At 41.8% G+C, this 14706-nt stretch overlaps 1 protein-coding gene across 1 annotated transcript in view; it reads left to right on the top strand.

Moving 5' to 3' along the window:
* Positions 1 to 351: 351 nt before the first annotated feature.
* ULK2 (unc-51 like autophagy activating kinase 2) overlaps positions 352 to 14706 on the top strand; it is a 36200-nt gene continuing 21845 nt past the window's right edge. The window contains exons 1-6 of the mRNA XM_002198747.7: positions 352 to 1045; positions 2208 to 2300; positions 3525 to 3566; positions 11807 to 11839; positions 12207 to 12243; positions 13655 to 13828. Of these exons, the coding sequence (XP_002198783.4) occupies positions 953 to 1045; positions 2208 to 2300; positions 3525 to 3566; positions 11807 to 11839; positions 12207 to 12243; positions 13655 to 13828 (472 nt within the window). The 5' untranslated portion in view covers positions 352 to 952. The remainder of the gene's footprint in view (positions 1046 to 2207; positions 2301 to 3524; positions 3567 to 11806; positions 11840 to 12206; positions 12244 to 13654; positions 13829 to 14706) is intronic.

The following is a 14706-nucleotide window of genomic DNA, read 5'->3' as shown; positions in this document are numbered from 1 at the left end:
GGCTCCTCAGCGTTGCCCTCAGCGGCGGGTGCGCCTGAGGGAAAGGGCTGAGGTGATGGCCGGGCGTGGCGGGCTGACTTTGGCCTCTCTGCCCCGGCGTGAAGGCAAGGGTGTGCCCAGGGGCCTGGGTCGCTGTCCTCACTGAGAGGACGACCAGAGCGGCCCTGTGACGGGACGGGTGTGGGGAGCGCTCGGGGCAATGGCCGCGCTCCGGCCCCGCTCTGAGGCGCTGCCGGCGGAGGGTTACCCAGGTTACGCGGGGTGAGGCACTCTTTGGCCGCCGGCGGAAGCGCCCGAACGCCCGTGCCTGCGCACTGCGGCCTATAAGAGCCGCGGGGCGGTGCAGAGGGCCGGGCACTCGCAGCCGAGGTTGGCGGAGTGCGGATCTCTGTGGAGGAAGTGGTGGGGCGGCAGGAGCCCCGAGAGGCGCTGGCGGCCTGAGAGACCCTCCCGTCCGCACTCTCACTGCTTCCTCCCCTCTCGCGAGGGCTGCGGCGGCGACAGCGACAGCCATTCCCGGAGCCGTGGGCCGCGCCTCCCCCCGCGTCGCTGGATGCTCTGGGGTTCGGTCCCTGAGCGGGGCCGCGGCGCTGGCAGCCCCCGCTGTGGCGGGGCCATGGGGCCGGGCAGCGGCAGGGCACGGAGCCCCCTTCCCCGCTGAGAAGGCCCCTGGTCCCGGCGCCGATGCCGCCCTGTCCCCTCACACCCTGAGATTTCTCTCGTTCCCCTCCCCATGCCCGACGGAGCCCCTCGCCTCGGTGACGCCCTGCAGCAGCCCCGCCGGCCCGGGGGTCTGCGGCGCTATGAGAGGAGCTGCCCCCGCCGCCGGGGGCAGCCAGGACCGGGGCAGGCTCCCAGCCCGCCGCCGGCTGCCGTGAGGCGGCTGTAGCTGGAGGAAGAGCCCCTTTGTTTTCCCTTCGTCCTTCCCGGGGGCTTCATGCCCCGCTGAGGGATGATGGAGGTGGTGGGGGACTTTGAGTACAGCAAGAAGGACCTGATAGGACACGGAGCCTTTGCTGTGGTCTTCAAAGGTCGCCACCGCAAGGTAAACAGCGCAGCCGGAGCGGGGCTGGTTACACAAGCCGGGGCCGGCAGGAGCCCCTCGGCTGGGTGACAGCTGCGGTGGTGGGGGGCTGTGTCCTCTGGGGAGTTTTGACGTGGTTTGGGTGTTCGGGGTTGAAAAACAGCCGAAGGGAGGTGCGGGTGGGCTGAGGCCCGCGGCTGCCCCGCGGCCCTGAGCCGGGATCCATAAGTCCTTTATTTTTTTTCCCTTCCCTCAAGCCCACCGGCCTGTCCGCGGTCCCACCGCTCCTCCCCGCTGTTGGCAGCTCCCTGCCATAGCGGCGAGGGGAGAGTTGCAGCTGTAGGGGAGGCTGAGCCCTTTGTTTGTCGGGAGGGTCATGTTTATCTCGCTGGATAACGAGGGATCTAATGGAAAATTGTCTCCTTTGGGATTGGCTGAAGATTTCTTAAATTCAGAGGTGTCTGGTTTCCTGGCGTGACTTGCTCATCGCCCCGGATATTCATAGTTACGTTATGGTTTCTTGATGCTGTGAGTTTATTCTGGTGCCTAAAGAGCTTTGCTTTCCTGAAAAGAACCCTTGAGATTTAGCATTTTGGAGGATTAAGGCAGAGCTCACGACTCTGCAGTGATTTTGGGGTTAAAAAAAATAATAATAATGAGAAAGGGAAACGGAAACTTTAAAGGCCAATGGAGGTGCTCTCACCTCACAAGTAAATAGTTTATTTTTGGATGATATATAAATAGACAATATATAAGCTTGCTTAAAACAGAGGGGGTTCTGTGCAGTTTTCATCGCCAGAGTATAAAAAAGCTGAAAATGAGAAGTCCTTAAATGACAGTAAAAGTAACCTGATCATTGTGAGAGGTCTAAAATAGCAGACATATAGCGCTGCTACCAAAAAATAAATAGGGTATGATTACTTGTTGGTTTTGTTCTTTTTTTTGTTTTAATGCTTTGGAATCCATTAAAATGCAGTGTAGCTGAAGCTGGATTTTAATAGCTTTCTAAGCTATTGTGGAATGAAATAGTTCTTGATGGTGTCACATGATGTAGTAATAACTGGTTGGTAGAAGAGGGGTCATCTTGGAACTTTTTCTCAGTGTTTTCCTAGATAGTTGTTAGAGGATAAAGTTTTTTTTTTAAAAAAAGTAAACTAACAGTACTTTTTTTGTTCACTTCCAGAAAACTGATTGGGAAGTAGCCATAAAGAGTATTAACAAAAAGAACTTGTCGAAGTCACAAATCCTCCTTGGAAAAGAAATAAAAATCTTAAAGGTATGCTAATTTGCAGTGATTTTTAAAGCTGCTTTGCTTGAAAAGGAAAAGAGACTTCTGACCTAGTTCATTCCAGGTCATGGGTGGTATCACAGTAATTGCTGTTGTGCTGTTTCTTTGTTAGGGATCCAGAAATAAAAATACTAAGAAAAACAGAAAAAAAAATACATCTTTAGTTCTGGAAATGTCTCAGAACAGGTCGTGAGCGTGCCTTTGCAGTTAAAAATAGCAAATTATTGTGGAAGCAGTCTCTATGCTTTGCTTATTGCTCATGTGGAAGACTCTCCTTCAGGATGGCCAATGAGGCACCTTTTCCCAGCAGATCATGCTGAGGGTGAAGCATCAGTCTTTGATCTTTCTTCATCTTTTTTGCTCAAAGGTGCCTTGAAAGCTGAAACCAGTGAGCTGCCTTTAATTCCTGAAGCAGCTGCCCACTTGTGATAATTACCTTAAAATGTGGAGTGTGGCTCTAACAGAGCAAATGTAATGGAGCATCTTTGAGTTTTTCAGCGTTATTTTATGGAAACATCTCCTTGGGTGGTCATTTAGCATTCCCAGCTCTCTGAATTTCACATCTCATTTCACACAGCTTTGCAGTAATACTGAGTGCTGCTTTCTTTCCATCTTTCTGACCTTCTTGAGATACATCACTACCTTATATACATATTATATTCTAATTTATTTATTATATACCAGAATTAGTGTTGGTATATTGGTGTGCTGCAAGTACTTAACTTCTAACTTTTGTAACTTAAAAACTTAAAAAAAGATCTTTTGAGCAACTACAAATAATTCATGAGCTGTCCCATGAGTTTTATTTAATGTTATTTGCTTTGATTTTCTTTGTATTATAAAAATAAGCTTGATTTGAACATGGTCTAGTTGGTTACTTCACTAAGTAAGAAATTATGTAAAACTAAGAAATTAAATCTTGTCAGTTTTTGGTGCTCAGTAGAGGATTTTGTGCTCTGGTACTTTCTGTAACAAGTCACAGACATTAAGTTCTGGAACCAAATGTTTTTTATGACCTCTCAAGATAATTCCTAACTTCCTTATCCTGTAAATATTGTCTAAACAGCTGGAGTTTCCTCTAAATTCCATCTGATCATCTTAAAAACATTGTCTTTGATTATCACCAAACCAGCATTATCAGCAAATTCAATTATTAATAGTATTAGTAACACTAATACCCTTTTTCCATAATACAAATATCTTGTTTTACAGGAACTTCAGCACGAGAACATTGTAGCTCTTTATGATGTCCAGGTAAAATATATTTTGATGCCTTTTTTTTATTAAAATGAATTTATGAAAATATAATCAATATATATAATATATGCCAAGTAAAAGATTTTAAATTTATTTATTTTGCATGGATTGAATCTGTTTTGTTGCTGTCATCAGTTTGCAATTCAGCAAAAACAAGTGGCAGCAAGAGCAGCATCTTGGAGATCAGTATGACATAGAAATGGGGTGTTCAGTCCTGTGTCACAGTGAGGAGGAACTGAAGGAAGCAGAAAACCACAGTCACGTGTATCTGTTGCCTGTGTGTCCAGAAGGACAGGATACAGTGAAAAAAGCCAAGCAGGCACTTGGATCTTTTCAATTCCTTCAGATTGTCTTCCTCTCTTTATTGCCAGGGTCCTGCCTGATGAGGTGGAGGAGTTGTTCTGCAGCCTGTCTAGGGGAGCGTGTTCTGCTTAGGAAGTACATTTTTGTATCCTAAGGCCTGCCAGTGTGGAGCAAAGCTAAATAAGACATGAGGAAGCTCATGCAGCCATTTGTTATATTTGAATAAGAACTATACATTTATCTCCTGGCCTCAGTCCTCATTTTAAAAGCAGAGTTGCACTGTTAAAAAAAAAATACTGAGAAGCACCTTTGGGGCATTGCATAGTCAAAGCAACACAAAATAGAGATTGTGACATTCAGTCTTTCCTGTCTTTACATGTGTTAAAAGCTTTTCATTTGTGTGGATGTGTATCTTTTACTGTAGAAATCTGTGACATAAATTAGGTGTGCTCATGATTTCTAGGGCTGTAGGACTCAAGTGACTTTTAGTACAAAGCTGAGATGTTAATGTAGCAGCTGACTGTGCATCAGAACTTCTAGGTTCAATCTGTAGATTGTTTTTCCTGGATCTTGACTTCAACATTCTTCATTTTGAATGATGTTATCTGCTCTGAGAGGGAAAGTATAGTCTGTTGTGCTTCTTGAGAAGACAAGGTTTTCCTTCCTGAGCATTGGTAAGTGGAAATAATCTCTCAGCAGTCTAAATTTAGTATGTCCAGACATCTCAAAAGCAACTGGAATTGTTGACTGAAGGTGTTGGTGGGTGAGTAAGCAGCTGAATTTCAGATTTATCATTTACTGTTGTTTATACATGAGGGTTCCTTAGTCAGCTCTGCAGCTCAGCCTTGGGGTAGTGGACTAGTTAGGTATTTTGATTTAACATCTGAGCTTTGGAGAGGCTCTTGTTCTTTTGATTTATGCACAAGGAAAGAGACTACAGAGTCCTACAGTTGTCTATGGTTTCTTTACCTAAGGGGTTTTTATAAACATAACCTTTAGGCACTTCTGTTCTGCCCCAGAAAAGGATGACAGAACTGTTTGAATGATCAGTGCTGCTCCATTTGAGAAAGGGGTGTTGCTGCTTGTCACCAACTATTCTGTTTAAAATGGGCACTTAAAGCAAAGAGAAGGGCAAACCTGTGTCCTGTACCTTGATATATTTCAAGTACATTCATAGCAAACACAAAGCTTGGCAGCAGGATGCTGCTTCTAGAGAAGGAATTGCTTTGCAAAATACGGTACAAAGAGAGTGCCACTTGCACAAATAGGCTTTTCCCTTTCTGCTGTGTTTGTGAAGTGTCAGACATCATTACCTTCTGTGATTACACTAATTTATAACCCAGCAAGAATGAACACTATGCAAGGCATTCACATGTTTAGTAGGCTGTTACACCTACTAATTTTCTGTAGCATTTAATGTTCTAGCATGTGCTGCCCTTTTTGTTTGCCAGGCTATTGTGAACACGGTGACACAGTCCAGCAGATAAGACTTTAGGATTTCAAGCTATTTCTAAGTTTACAGAAGCTATTTTTTTTCATCAGTGCTGGAGCCAGTGGAGTCTGTGTCACAGTAGGAAGTTCTCAGTGTGAATGGGAGTCTGTTTTATTTTTGTAGTTCTGTTGGGCTGAAGCTTTTCTTAACCTTAGACAGTTTGAAATAAGAAAATGCTCCTGTTTCAGATGCAGTTTGACAGATCATGTAGCTGAATAAGTCAACAGCTGATTGTTGCTCTGAGTTTTCAGACAGAAAAGATGGTGTGCAATGAAAGTGACAAAACTAAGTGAAAAAAGTGTAAATTGATTGTGATCAAGGATAAATACTTTCACATCTCAAGAATAAATTAATAGCAGTACTTTCGATTAAAGCTGTACCCCTGCATAGCAATTTGGAATGTATCTTTGAGAATGAATGTACAGTTATTCTTTTATGTATTACAAAAAGCTTCATTTGGATTGATTCTCAGGAAGTAGTTAGGTTCCTTCTCCTTCATGTCTCCATTTATGGTTGTGTTCCTGTTGCATGACCACACACAAGTCAGCATAATAAAGACAGATACACCATAAAAGTTTTAATTAAATCCAAGACAAACCTGTGGGCCATTCAGCTGATTGTGTATGAACATTTTCAGACCTTCTCCACTGCTCATCCTTCATCTCCTGGGAGAATACCATTTTGATATGTTATTAGTGTGTCTGGAGTTCAATTACTGAAAGTGCCCATTCGTCTGGAGCCACACCCCAGTGAACTGCTGTGTGTTAATGGTGGCATAAAAATGTTTTGTTCTGCAGCCAGCAGGATAATTGCCCTTGATTTCCGTGAGGTGGACGTGCAGCCCTGGCAGGTTTGAGCTGCAGATAAGCATTTTATGTAAGCAGAGCGCTCCACTGCTGTTGGTGCCACCTCACAGGGCTGGGGAGCTGCACACACCAGGGTGTGGAGGCCATGGTGCCAAGGCTGAGGGAACTTGTAGAGATGTTTAAATAAAAACCCTCCATCTGTGAGAGACAAATGTTTTTTAGCACTAGGGCTTTGGAAAATAGCTCACCTCTCCAAGTGACATGAATTTTTCTGTGAAATGCTTAAAAAAAACTCAGATACAATAGATGGATAGCAAAAGAGACATTTTTCACTTATCTTCTTGGGCAAGTGTTTGATTGTCTGTCATTCAAGAATAAAAAGCTCCCAAATCTCTAAAATGGTTTAAGGATGCAACTCTTTTCCCATAGTGGTGCTGTAGGATGTCATTCATCCTGCTAAAGAAAATGAGTCTTGGATCCTGTTAATTGGAGAAGTGGAGGCATTGTTTCTCAAAAGCAAAAGGAGTCTAAAATAGCCTCTAACTTACAGTGTAAAATACACTGAGATCCTTGGATAAAGTATTCCACTGAAGTGGAATGAAGGTATCAATAAGTTATTTGGAATGTTCTATATTTAGGACATGAGTTTACAGTTTTGTGCAGTTCATGATCCCAAGTGTGTGCTGAGTAGAACGAATCTCTTACACTGTGCCAGACAGTGCCTGTTTTAGCAAATAATTTAATTCAAAACCTCTCTAGGATGTCAGCCCTCAGAAAGGAAGCCTGTAATGTATCTTGGAGTTAGCATTTTAGGAGAGTGAATTAATGTCCTCACAGCATGGAGTCTGAAGTTTGCTATTTGAACAGTAGTTTAGGGAGAACTAATTTCTGGAGTTTTATTGGAGAAACAGTATCTGGATAAAAATTGTTTCTTGTCTTAGCTTGTTGGTACAGAGCAGACAAAAAGCCTGCAGCTGCTTCTGCTGTCCTTGGAAGCACAGAAAGCCAGTGGGAATGGAGCCAGAAATCCTTCTGGGACCTACAGCTCAGCTTTGTTGTACACAGAGACCCCAGGAGTTCTCACTAGGGCTGCTGAGGGGAGGAACTGTTGTTTTAGCAGCAGGAATTAAATACCTCTGGTTTACCCAAGGACTCCACTTGTCTGGTACTATTGCATGTGTTTCTTGAGACTTTTTGCTCCAGGCATCCTGTATGTGCTCCTGATCTCAATGTCTCACAGCTTTCATTGCCTCCACAATCCCAGAAGAACAGAGGGTGTCTCAATATCTTTATTTTTGTTCCCTCAGCTCCTTGCTTAAGGCCTTTGTGTTTGTCAATATCCATCCCCTGTGTCTGTGTGAAAATAATCAAATGAGAACATGCTGTTCAGATAAAAGAAAAATCCTGCCCTGTAGCAACTGTAAAGGTTTTGAAACACTACCTGGCAGCTGGTGCCAGCTGAAATGTTGCTTATGACAGTGCAGGAATGATGCCAGTGCAAATGTTGGAGACAACCAGGATTAGAATTTGTTGTGGCCCACAGAACCAGAGTTGGAGTTACTACACAGGCTTTAGCTTACCTGCTGTGCCTAGATCCTGTAATTTGAATTTCAGATCTGTTTCAGAAGAGTTACTACATAGTCTTTTGCTTACCTGCTGTGCCTGGATGCTGTAATTTGAATTTCAGAACTGTTTCACATGATTTTTTAGTACAAAATTGTGCTGAACCTTTGTGCTGAGAGCAGCTGTGTCTTTCCTTGGTGCTAGGCAGCAGAGCAGCCCCTTTCCCCACCTCCCATATATTGGTTAAAAACAACATTTCACTAACAGCTAATGGATGATCCAGTTCTTGTGGTGCATTTCTCCATGGCTGTTTGCTCTTTTATGTGAATAATTGGCAGCATGCACCCTGTTTGAATCCTACAGGCACATGTCAAGTGACATTTAGTCTGAGATTTAACATTTTGTCAGAATTAACAAAATGTTCAGTCCTTGGGTGATAGGAGCTGAACACAGAAGTTGCTGTGTTGCACTCACAAAGTAAACCAAGAATGTCTGTAATACAGAGAGAAAAAGCCTTTAAAAGATCTGGACCTGTCCTTTTTCATTATATAATTAAAAAAAGTGTGTTCCTGGCCAAAAAAAATTATATCCAATATAGCACAAATAAACATAGCAGAAAATTAATCAGGTAACAGCAGTGCACAAACTGTCAGGTTAACTCTCCTGCTTTGGGGACTCCCATCATAAACTGTAAGGAAATAAAATCTACAGAGTGAAAAGAAGAGTAACTATTTGCCACAGTTTCTGCTTTGGGAGCTCACTAAGCTCCTTGCAAACCTTCAGCTTGTTCTAAAGGGAGACTTGTGAACCAAAATGACATTGAGAGAATGTTTCTGCCAGTACTCCAGAGATCTAGCAACAGCTCTTGGAAGTAACCGCGGATGTTTTGACTTCTTTTGCAATTAATGTTTCTTAAATTGAACCACTGTGCTGAGACTGTGACTCAAGCTGGAGCTTTGCATCCCCCAAGACAACTGGTGGAAGCCTTGGATTAAAACATAGCAAGTTTTGGCAAATATGTTGCCTCTTAACCTCTTTCTCTTAGGTTTATCTGTTTACCTTTCAGAATTGTAAATTGGTTTCCAATTGGCCTTTGTTTGCAAGTAAAACCTAGATTCAGAATAAAAAGGAGCAAAAGTAGGTTTTTATCAAGAAAACTTTCAGCAGGAAAAAAAGAGTTGCTGGGCAGAACTGGTAATTGTTGCAACATAGCAGATATTTGTTTTACTTATTTATCTAGGTAGGAGTGTAGGTCAGAACAACTCCAGCTGCACTAATTTTGTGATCTGTACATCAATGCAAATTGCTGAAAGCTTTGTTATCTGTTTCAAGAGGCAGTTTAAAATAACTTGCTAGATCAGCTTTATTCCTGAATGTTAGATCTGAAACATGCTGGTTTTCTAATCTTTCCTTTTTGAGCACTTTGCTCTGTGTAGCAAGTCAACAGAAATCACAAGTCTGGGGAATGTTGATAGGGAGAGAGAGCTTTATTGTTCAGCAAAATAATTTAGAAGGGCAAAATAAGTCTCCAGAACTGTCTTGTCTATTCTGAATGTATTCCCAAAATGGGGATCACATTCCCAGTCAGGTTGGCCTGCTGAAGGGTTGAACAAGTTCAGCTGTTTTGAACTAAAGCTTGTGTTGGTGGGATATTGAAAAGTGTTTGGTTATGAGTTCAAGTTGGGACAAGTTGTGGTTGGGGAGGTTAGTATCAGTTCTGTGCCAACTATTACTTCCTCACTATGAATTGGAGAGGACTTTTGAGCCTGGGAAAATGACTTTGTGGAATCTCTAATCTGCTCTGCTGATTTATTAAAAAAATAAATTTTCTATGCTACATTAAGGAAATATGCTCTACTTCTTACTGTGACTTTACTTGGTGACTTGTTATTTTTCATCAAGAATATAAATTTAAAAAAATATGAGTAATTCTATTTGAGGGCAATCCACTGTGGTCTGCAGAAATGACTTTCTAAACAGGTGAGGGCTGGTACAACAGGGCAGATCATCAGCTCTGTGTTTCTGAAGAGAGCAGCTCATTTGAGAGGACTTTGTTTCCAAGGGAATCCAGCAAACACATCCTCTTAGTTCTGTGATGAATACATGTCTGTCATGAGCTGAGCATTCCATGCTGCCTTAAGCTGCTGGTTTTGTGCAGTGGAGGCTCTGACACCGTGGAACATCTTTGTGATTCATGGGATTGCAAAGCTGGGGTGGAAATTCTCTTGTCACTGGAGAATGGACTTTTCCTGCTTCATAGCTGAGTTGTTCTTTTCCACATCACAGCTGTCCTTTAAGTGAAGTGATCCTCAGTTGGCAGAATTTTCAATTTGATAAATTGTGATCTCAGAGTTGCTGTTTGGCATCTTGAGGATTCCTAAAAGACAGCTTCTGTCTTGGAAGGTGTTGTTGCAAAGGAACAATGCAGAAAGGAACAATTATATCTTTTCAGCAATATGCAAAGCAGGTAATTACTAGTGGGTTTTTTTGCTTTGCTGTGTGCACTGAGGTTTTGAGGTGTTTATAGGAATGTCAATTATGGTTCATGTTGGCCACAGCTATTGCAGAAACATTGAACAATTGAGACTTCCTGAAATGTGATCTGCTGCTGCTTTAATATTCTATATTGTTTTGAGTTTGCCTGCCATTCCCAACAGATTTGACTCATACTCCTAGAAACTTGCTTTCTTTGAAGCTAATTTCCAAATGTAAACAAATCTGCAAAATGTGCTTGATGTTTTGGGCTGGAAAGAACCTCAAATGCATTTCTGTAACACAGACATGAGTGACAAAATGCTTCCCAAAAGTAAAGCAGGAAATCAGTCTTGAATTAATCTTAAACCAGCCATTTCATCTTGAACTGTAATTGTTGTCATTATTTGGAGTTGTCTGGATGTCAGTGTCCTTGATGGGTTGTACCATCCCTGAGCTCTGTGCTGTGTGTGGTGTTTAGGGTCATTGGTTTCTCTAGCCTGGGCCCATGGGCCCATTTTTGTTTTTATTTCTTTTTCAAGCTTTCTAACATAAGCTGTTAGCGAGCCCTTGACAATGGCACCCTGGTGGTGATTCTTGCCAGAGAGGTCAAATTGAGCATCTGCTGAAGTGTCAGTGCAAGCACAGAGAAAGGTGGCTGAGTTCACAGTGTTTATTTTGCTGTGCAATGTCCCTTTTGACTTTCTTGTGACACTTCAGCAGAATTTAGTCAGACTGTCTGCAGTCCCACTTCCCACTGGGGCATGTGCCTGGCCTTGTCTGGTGCCATTTCATTTTTTTTTTCCTTCAACTGCCTTAAAAAACATATTTTCCCTCAATCTGTCAGCCCTTGTTTAAGTTTATTTTTAAAGGGAAAGGGAGGTAGCACATTGTGTAATTTAAAGCATCATCCTGTTTACTGTACACTTCCCTTAGTTTCCTTCCAGTTCTCTTTGTATTCTTTCAATCTCAATCAGCTCAGAGGGAGAAAAAAATACTTTTGCTCTATAAAAACTCTCAGAATCTTTAACTTTGTAGGCCCAACAGAAGTGTCTTGTGCAGAAGACTATGGAAAACAATGTTGATTATTAGCACAGATGGGTCAGGCCTTTCTTCCCTCACACAAAATAAATATTTGGAAACAGGATGAATGTTTTTGTTAGAGTCAGGTTTAAGCACAGATATATTTTTTAACTGAATTTGTGAAATGTGTGGATAATTTGCAGTAGAAATTGGGCAATCTGTCTTTCAGGAACCTTTCCCCAGTTAGAAGAGAGGGGATTCAGGTTGCAGAGAGGTCATGGGAGGTCAGTGCTTTGGCAAATCTGAGGAGCATGGCAGGGGTGTGCTTCTGCCAAGGGCTCACTCAGGGAGACACTTCGTGGAAGTATTGCCTGGTGGTTTTATGGTTTTGCATATGAAAGTATTTTTGGAAATGTAATATATGTCATAGTGGAGAATCTACATTTTTACTCTGCTCTGAAACAGTGACTTTACATTAAGGTGTCTCAGTGATGGGAAAATCCCATATTACACTTGGTTAATGCAGGTGCAGACTTTGTATTCTCACATTCTTAAATCAGTTTTTTCTCCTCTTTTAGGAAATGCCCAATTCTGTCTTTTTGGTCATGGAGGTATGTGTTAACATGTATGTTTCTGGTTGATTTTAAAGACTTTTAGACAAAACTGTACCTTTGCACAGCTGCAAACTAACCATGGCTTGCTAAAACAAACTATCTTGAAAAGTGAATTATGAATTTCCTATGCCCCATTAAATTTATCAGCACTGTTAGTTTCAAAAATGATTCAGTTTCATGTTATGATACTGTAAGTATTGATGAAATGTGACACCTCGAATTATTAATTACAAATAATTGACAAAACAATTTTAAGGCAAGCAGCTGGAAGGGATCTAATATTCATTAAGAGATTACAAAGTAGAAATTATGTAGCAGGTGTTTTAGTGCTTGTATTTTGAATAAAACCCTTTTTTTTCAACAGTACTGCAATGGTGGGGACTTGGCAGATTACTTACAAGGTAATTGGTTACTGTATTTCCCTATTATTTTGCTCTATGTGTTTATATTCTGTATTCCTGACATCCATGGGTTTTCTCATCATTGGGATTTTTTGGCTTGTGCTTTAAATATGGGTAAATGAATGTGATAATACACAGACAGAAACTGCTTTTTTATTTTTTGCCACAGCTGAATGTAACATTCCCTTATTTGTCAATGAGGGAGAAGCTGTAGTTAACCATCAGCAGCATGCTGAAAAAATGTGTGGGTTTCTATTTCTAAAACTGCATTTTGGGGGCTGTTCCCAGTGTTTTGATTCCACCTGTTTTTCTTTTCCGAGATGTGAACTTAAAAACACTGATTTACTTATATAATAATGTTCTGAAAAAGAGGTAGTGCTGGCTTGGGAGAGATTTTCCATGGCTCTGCCCAAAGTGAGGACAGAATTTCTAAATCATGACAAATGGATTCTTATTCCAACCAAAATTTTGAGCAGAGATGTTAATCTTCATGTTTTTCCTGATGAAAATATTCTACTTGCCCTTGTATCTCAGCCTGTTGAAGGAATCTTTTTTATGCACAGCTATTGTTATGGTAACTGTGTGTATTAAAAGCCTAATTTCACTTGCCATTAAAACCTTTGGAAAGACTCAGTGAAATCCAGCTCCTGTGTTCAGAGCTTTTTTTGGGCTGCAGAATGAGATAATACCTTCAGAAGAGACTTTCAAGCATACATCTCATTTTTTTCCTTTCAAAATAAGTTTTCCCATGGATGAAATTTCTGAGCAGGGTGGTTGACAGCATCCCCATAAAGAACAAATTTTATGGCTTCAGGTTTTAACATGATTTTTGGATGCATTTAATGTGAAGTTATTTTATTTTATTGCTTCCTTTGCCTTTTTAGCCAGTTTAGGATTTCACAGAATTCACAGAATGACTGGTTTGGAAGAGACCTTAAAGATCATCGAGTCCAACCCAGCCCAAACACCTCACCCATGGCACCCAGTGCCACATCCAGGCTTTTTTTAAATACAGGGATGGTGATTCCACCACCTCCCTGGGCAGACCATTCCAGAACATTATAATAGAAAACTTTTTCCTAATATCCAACCTATATTTCCCATAACGCAGCTCAAGACTTCATGAGATTTAATGGCAATTGAGGAATTTTACAATTGCGATACTACCAAGTTGAATAAACCACTGGAAAAACAGATGATTCATAGTTCTGTAGCTGCTCTAAAACTATGGTGATGTTTATATTGTTGAGAATATTTACATTTGTAGAAAAACACTGGAGACTGGATTGTAATTCATGATGATTAGATTATAACTCACTTGGTTTTCAGCCGATCACCGTGAAGCTGATTGCTTGTACCCAAAGCTACTGATATTTATTTTCCCCCTTGCTCCTTTGTGTGTCACTGCCAGCTAAGGGGACTCTGAGTGAGGACACCATCCGAGTGTTCCTGCAGCAGATTGCAGCAGCCATGAGGATCCTGCACAGCAAAGGCATCATCCACAGGGACCTCAAACCCCAGAACATCCTGCTGTCCTACGCCAGCCGCCGGAAATCCAGCGTCAGTGGTATACGCATCAAAATAGGTACATTCTCCCTCACTGGAAGGGGAAATCAGCGCTCTTGGGTTGTTCCCCCCCTCAGAAATGTCTCTCCCGTTCAAGCCCTGGATATGGAGTGTATTCAATTGATGCAAATCACACAGCAAGTCAAGAATGATGAGCTTCATGCTGTGCTGCATTCTCAGGATAAAAAAAAGGTTGAATCATAGAGAGCTGTTTGATTAAATCTGCAGGACAAATCTATTTAGCTGATGTTTCTAGTACTAAACTTTTAAAATTAGGCATAAATCTAACTTTTGAAACTTGATGTAGCCTTTAACCCATTTTAAAACTCTGTATATGCAAGACTCCAACTGCAGTTCCAGCTGTTTTCTTTTTTAGTGGTAGATCCTCCTAAGGCTTATATGAGAAATGAAGGTTATGATCTATTTTTGGCATGGCTGAAGGGAGGTTTGGCCTTGTAACAGGGAAGAGATGTCAAATATTCAGGATACTACCAAACTCTTCTGCAGAGGCCACTTCAGGAGTTTTAATCACTCCTTGTTGTCTGTGAAGGGTCTATTTAAAACTGCCTGGTTTTTAACAAAGTTAAAAAGTTCATTCCCATGCTTTTGCTCAAAAACTGCACAGGGAAGACAAAACTTCTTCCCTTGCTGTCCTTACCTTGATAGCTTCAGATGCTTTTGCCTGCATGGAAAATTCAGGCACCTAAAACTTGACTTCTTCAGCTTGTACCTGATGTGATTTCACTGCAGGCAGATTGTATATTCATCACTCTTAATGAGCCATTTATATTTAGCCAGTGACTTTAATCCTTTCCTGCTGACGCCAGACAGGCTGTTCTGCAGCTGGGGAGGTGCCTGAGCAGCAGTTTGTGCAAATGATGTCACTGCTGCTTCTTG

The sequence above is a fragment of the Taeniopygia guttata genome, chromosome 19 (assembly GCF_048771995.1).
Source record: "Taeniopygia guttata chromosome 19, bTaeGut7.mat, whole genome shotgun sequence".
Taxonomy (NCBI): Eukaryota; Metazoa; Chordata; class Aves; order Passeriformes; family Estrildidae; genus Taeniopygia; species Taeniopygia guttata.
The sequence above is the reverse complement of the archived record's forward strand: the minus strand, read 5'-3'. Positions and strand labels throughout refer to the sequence as shown.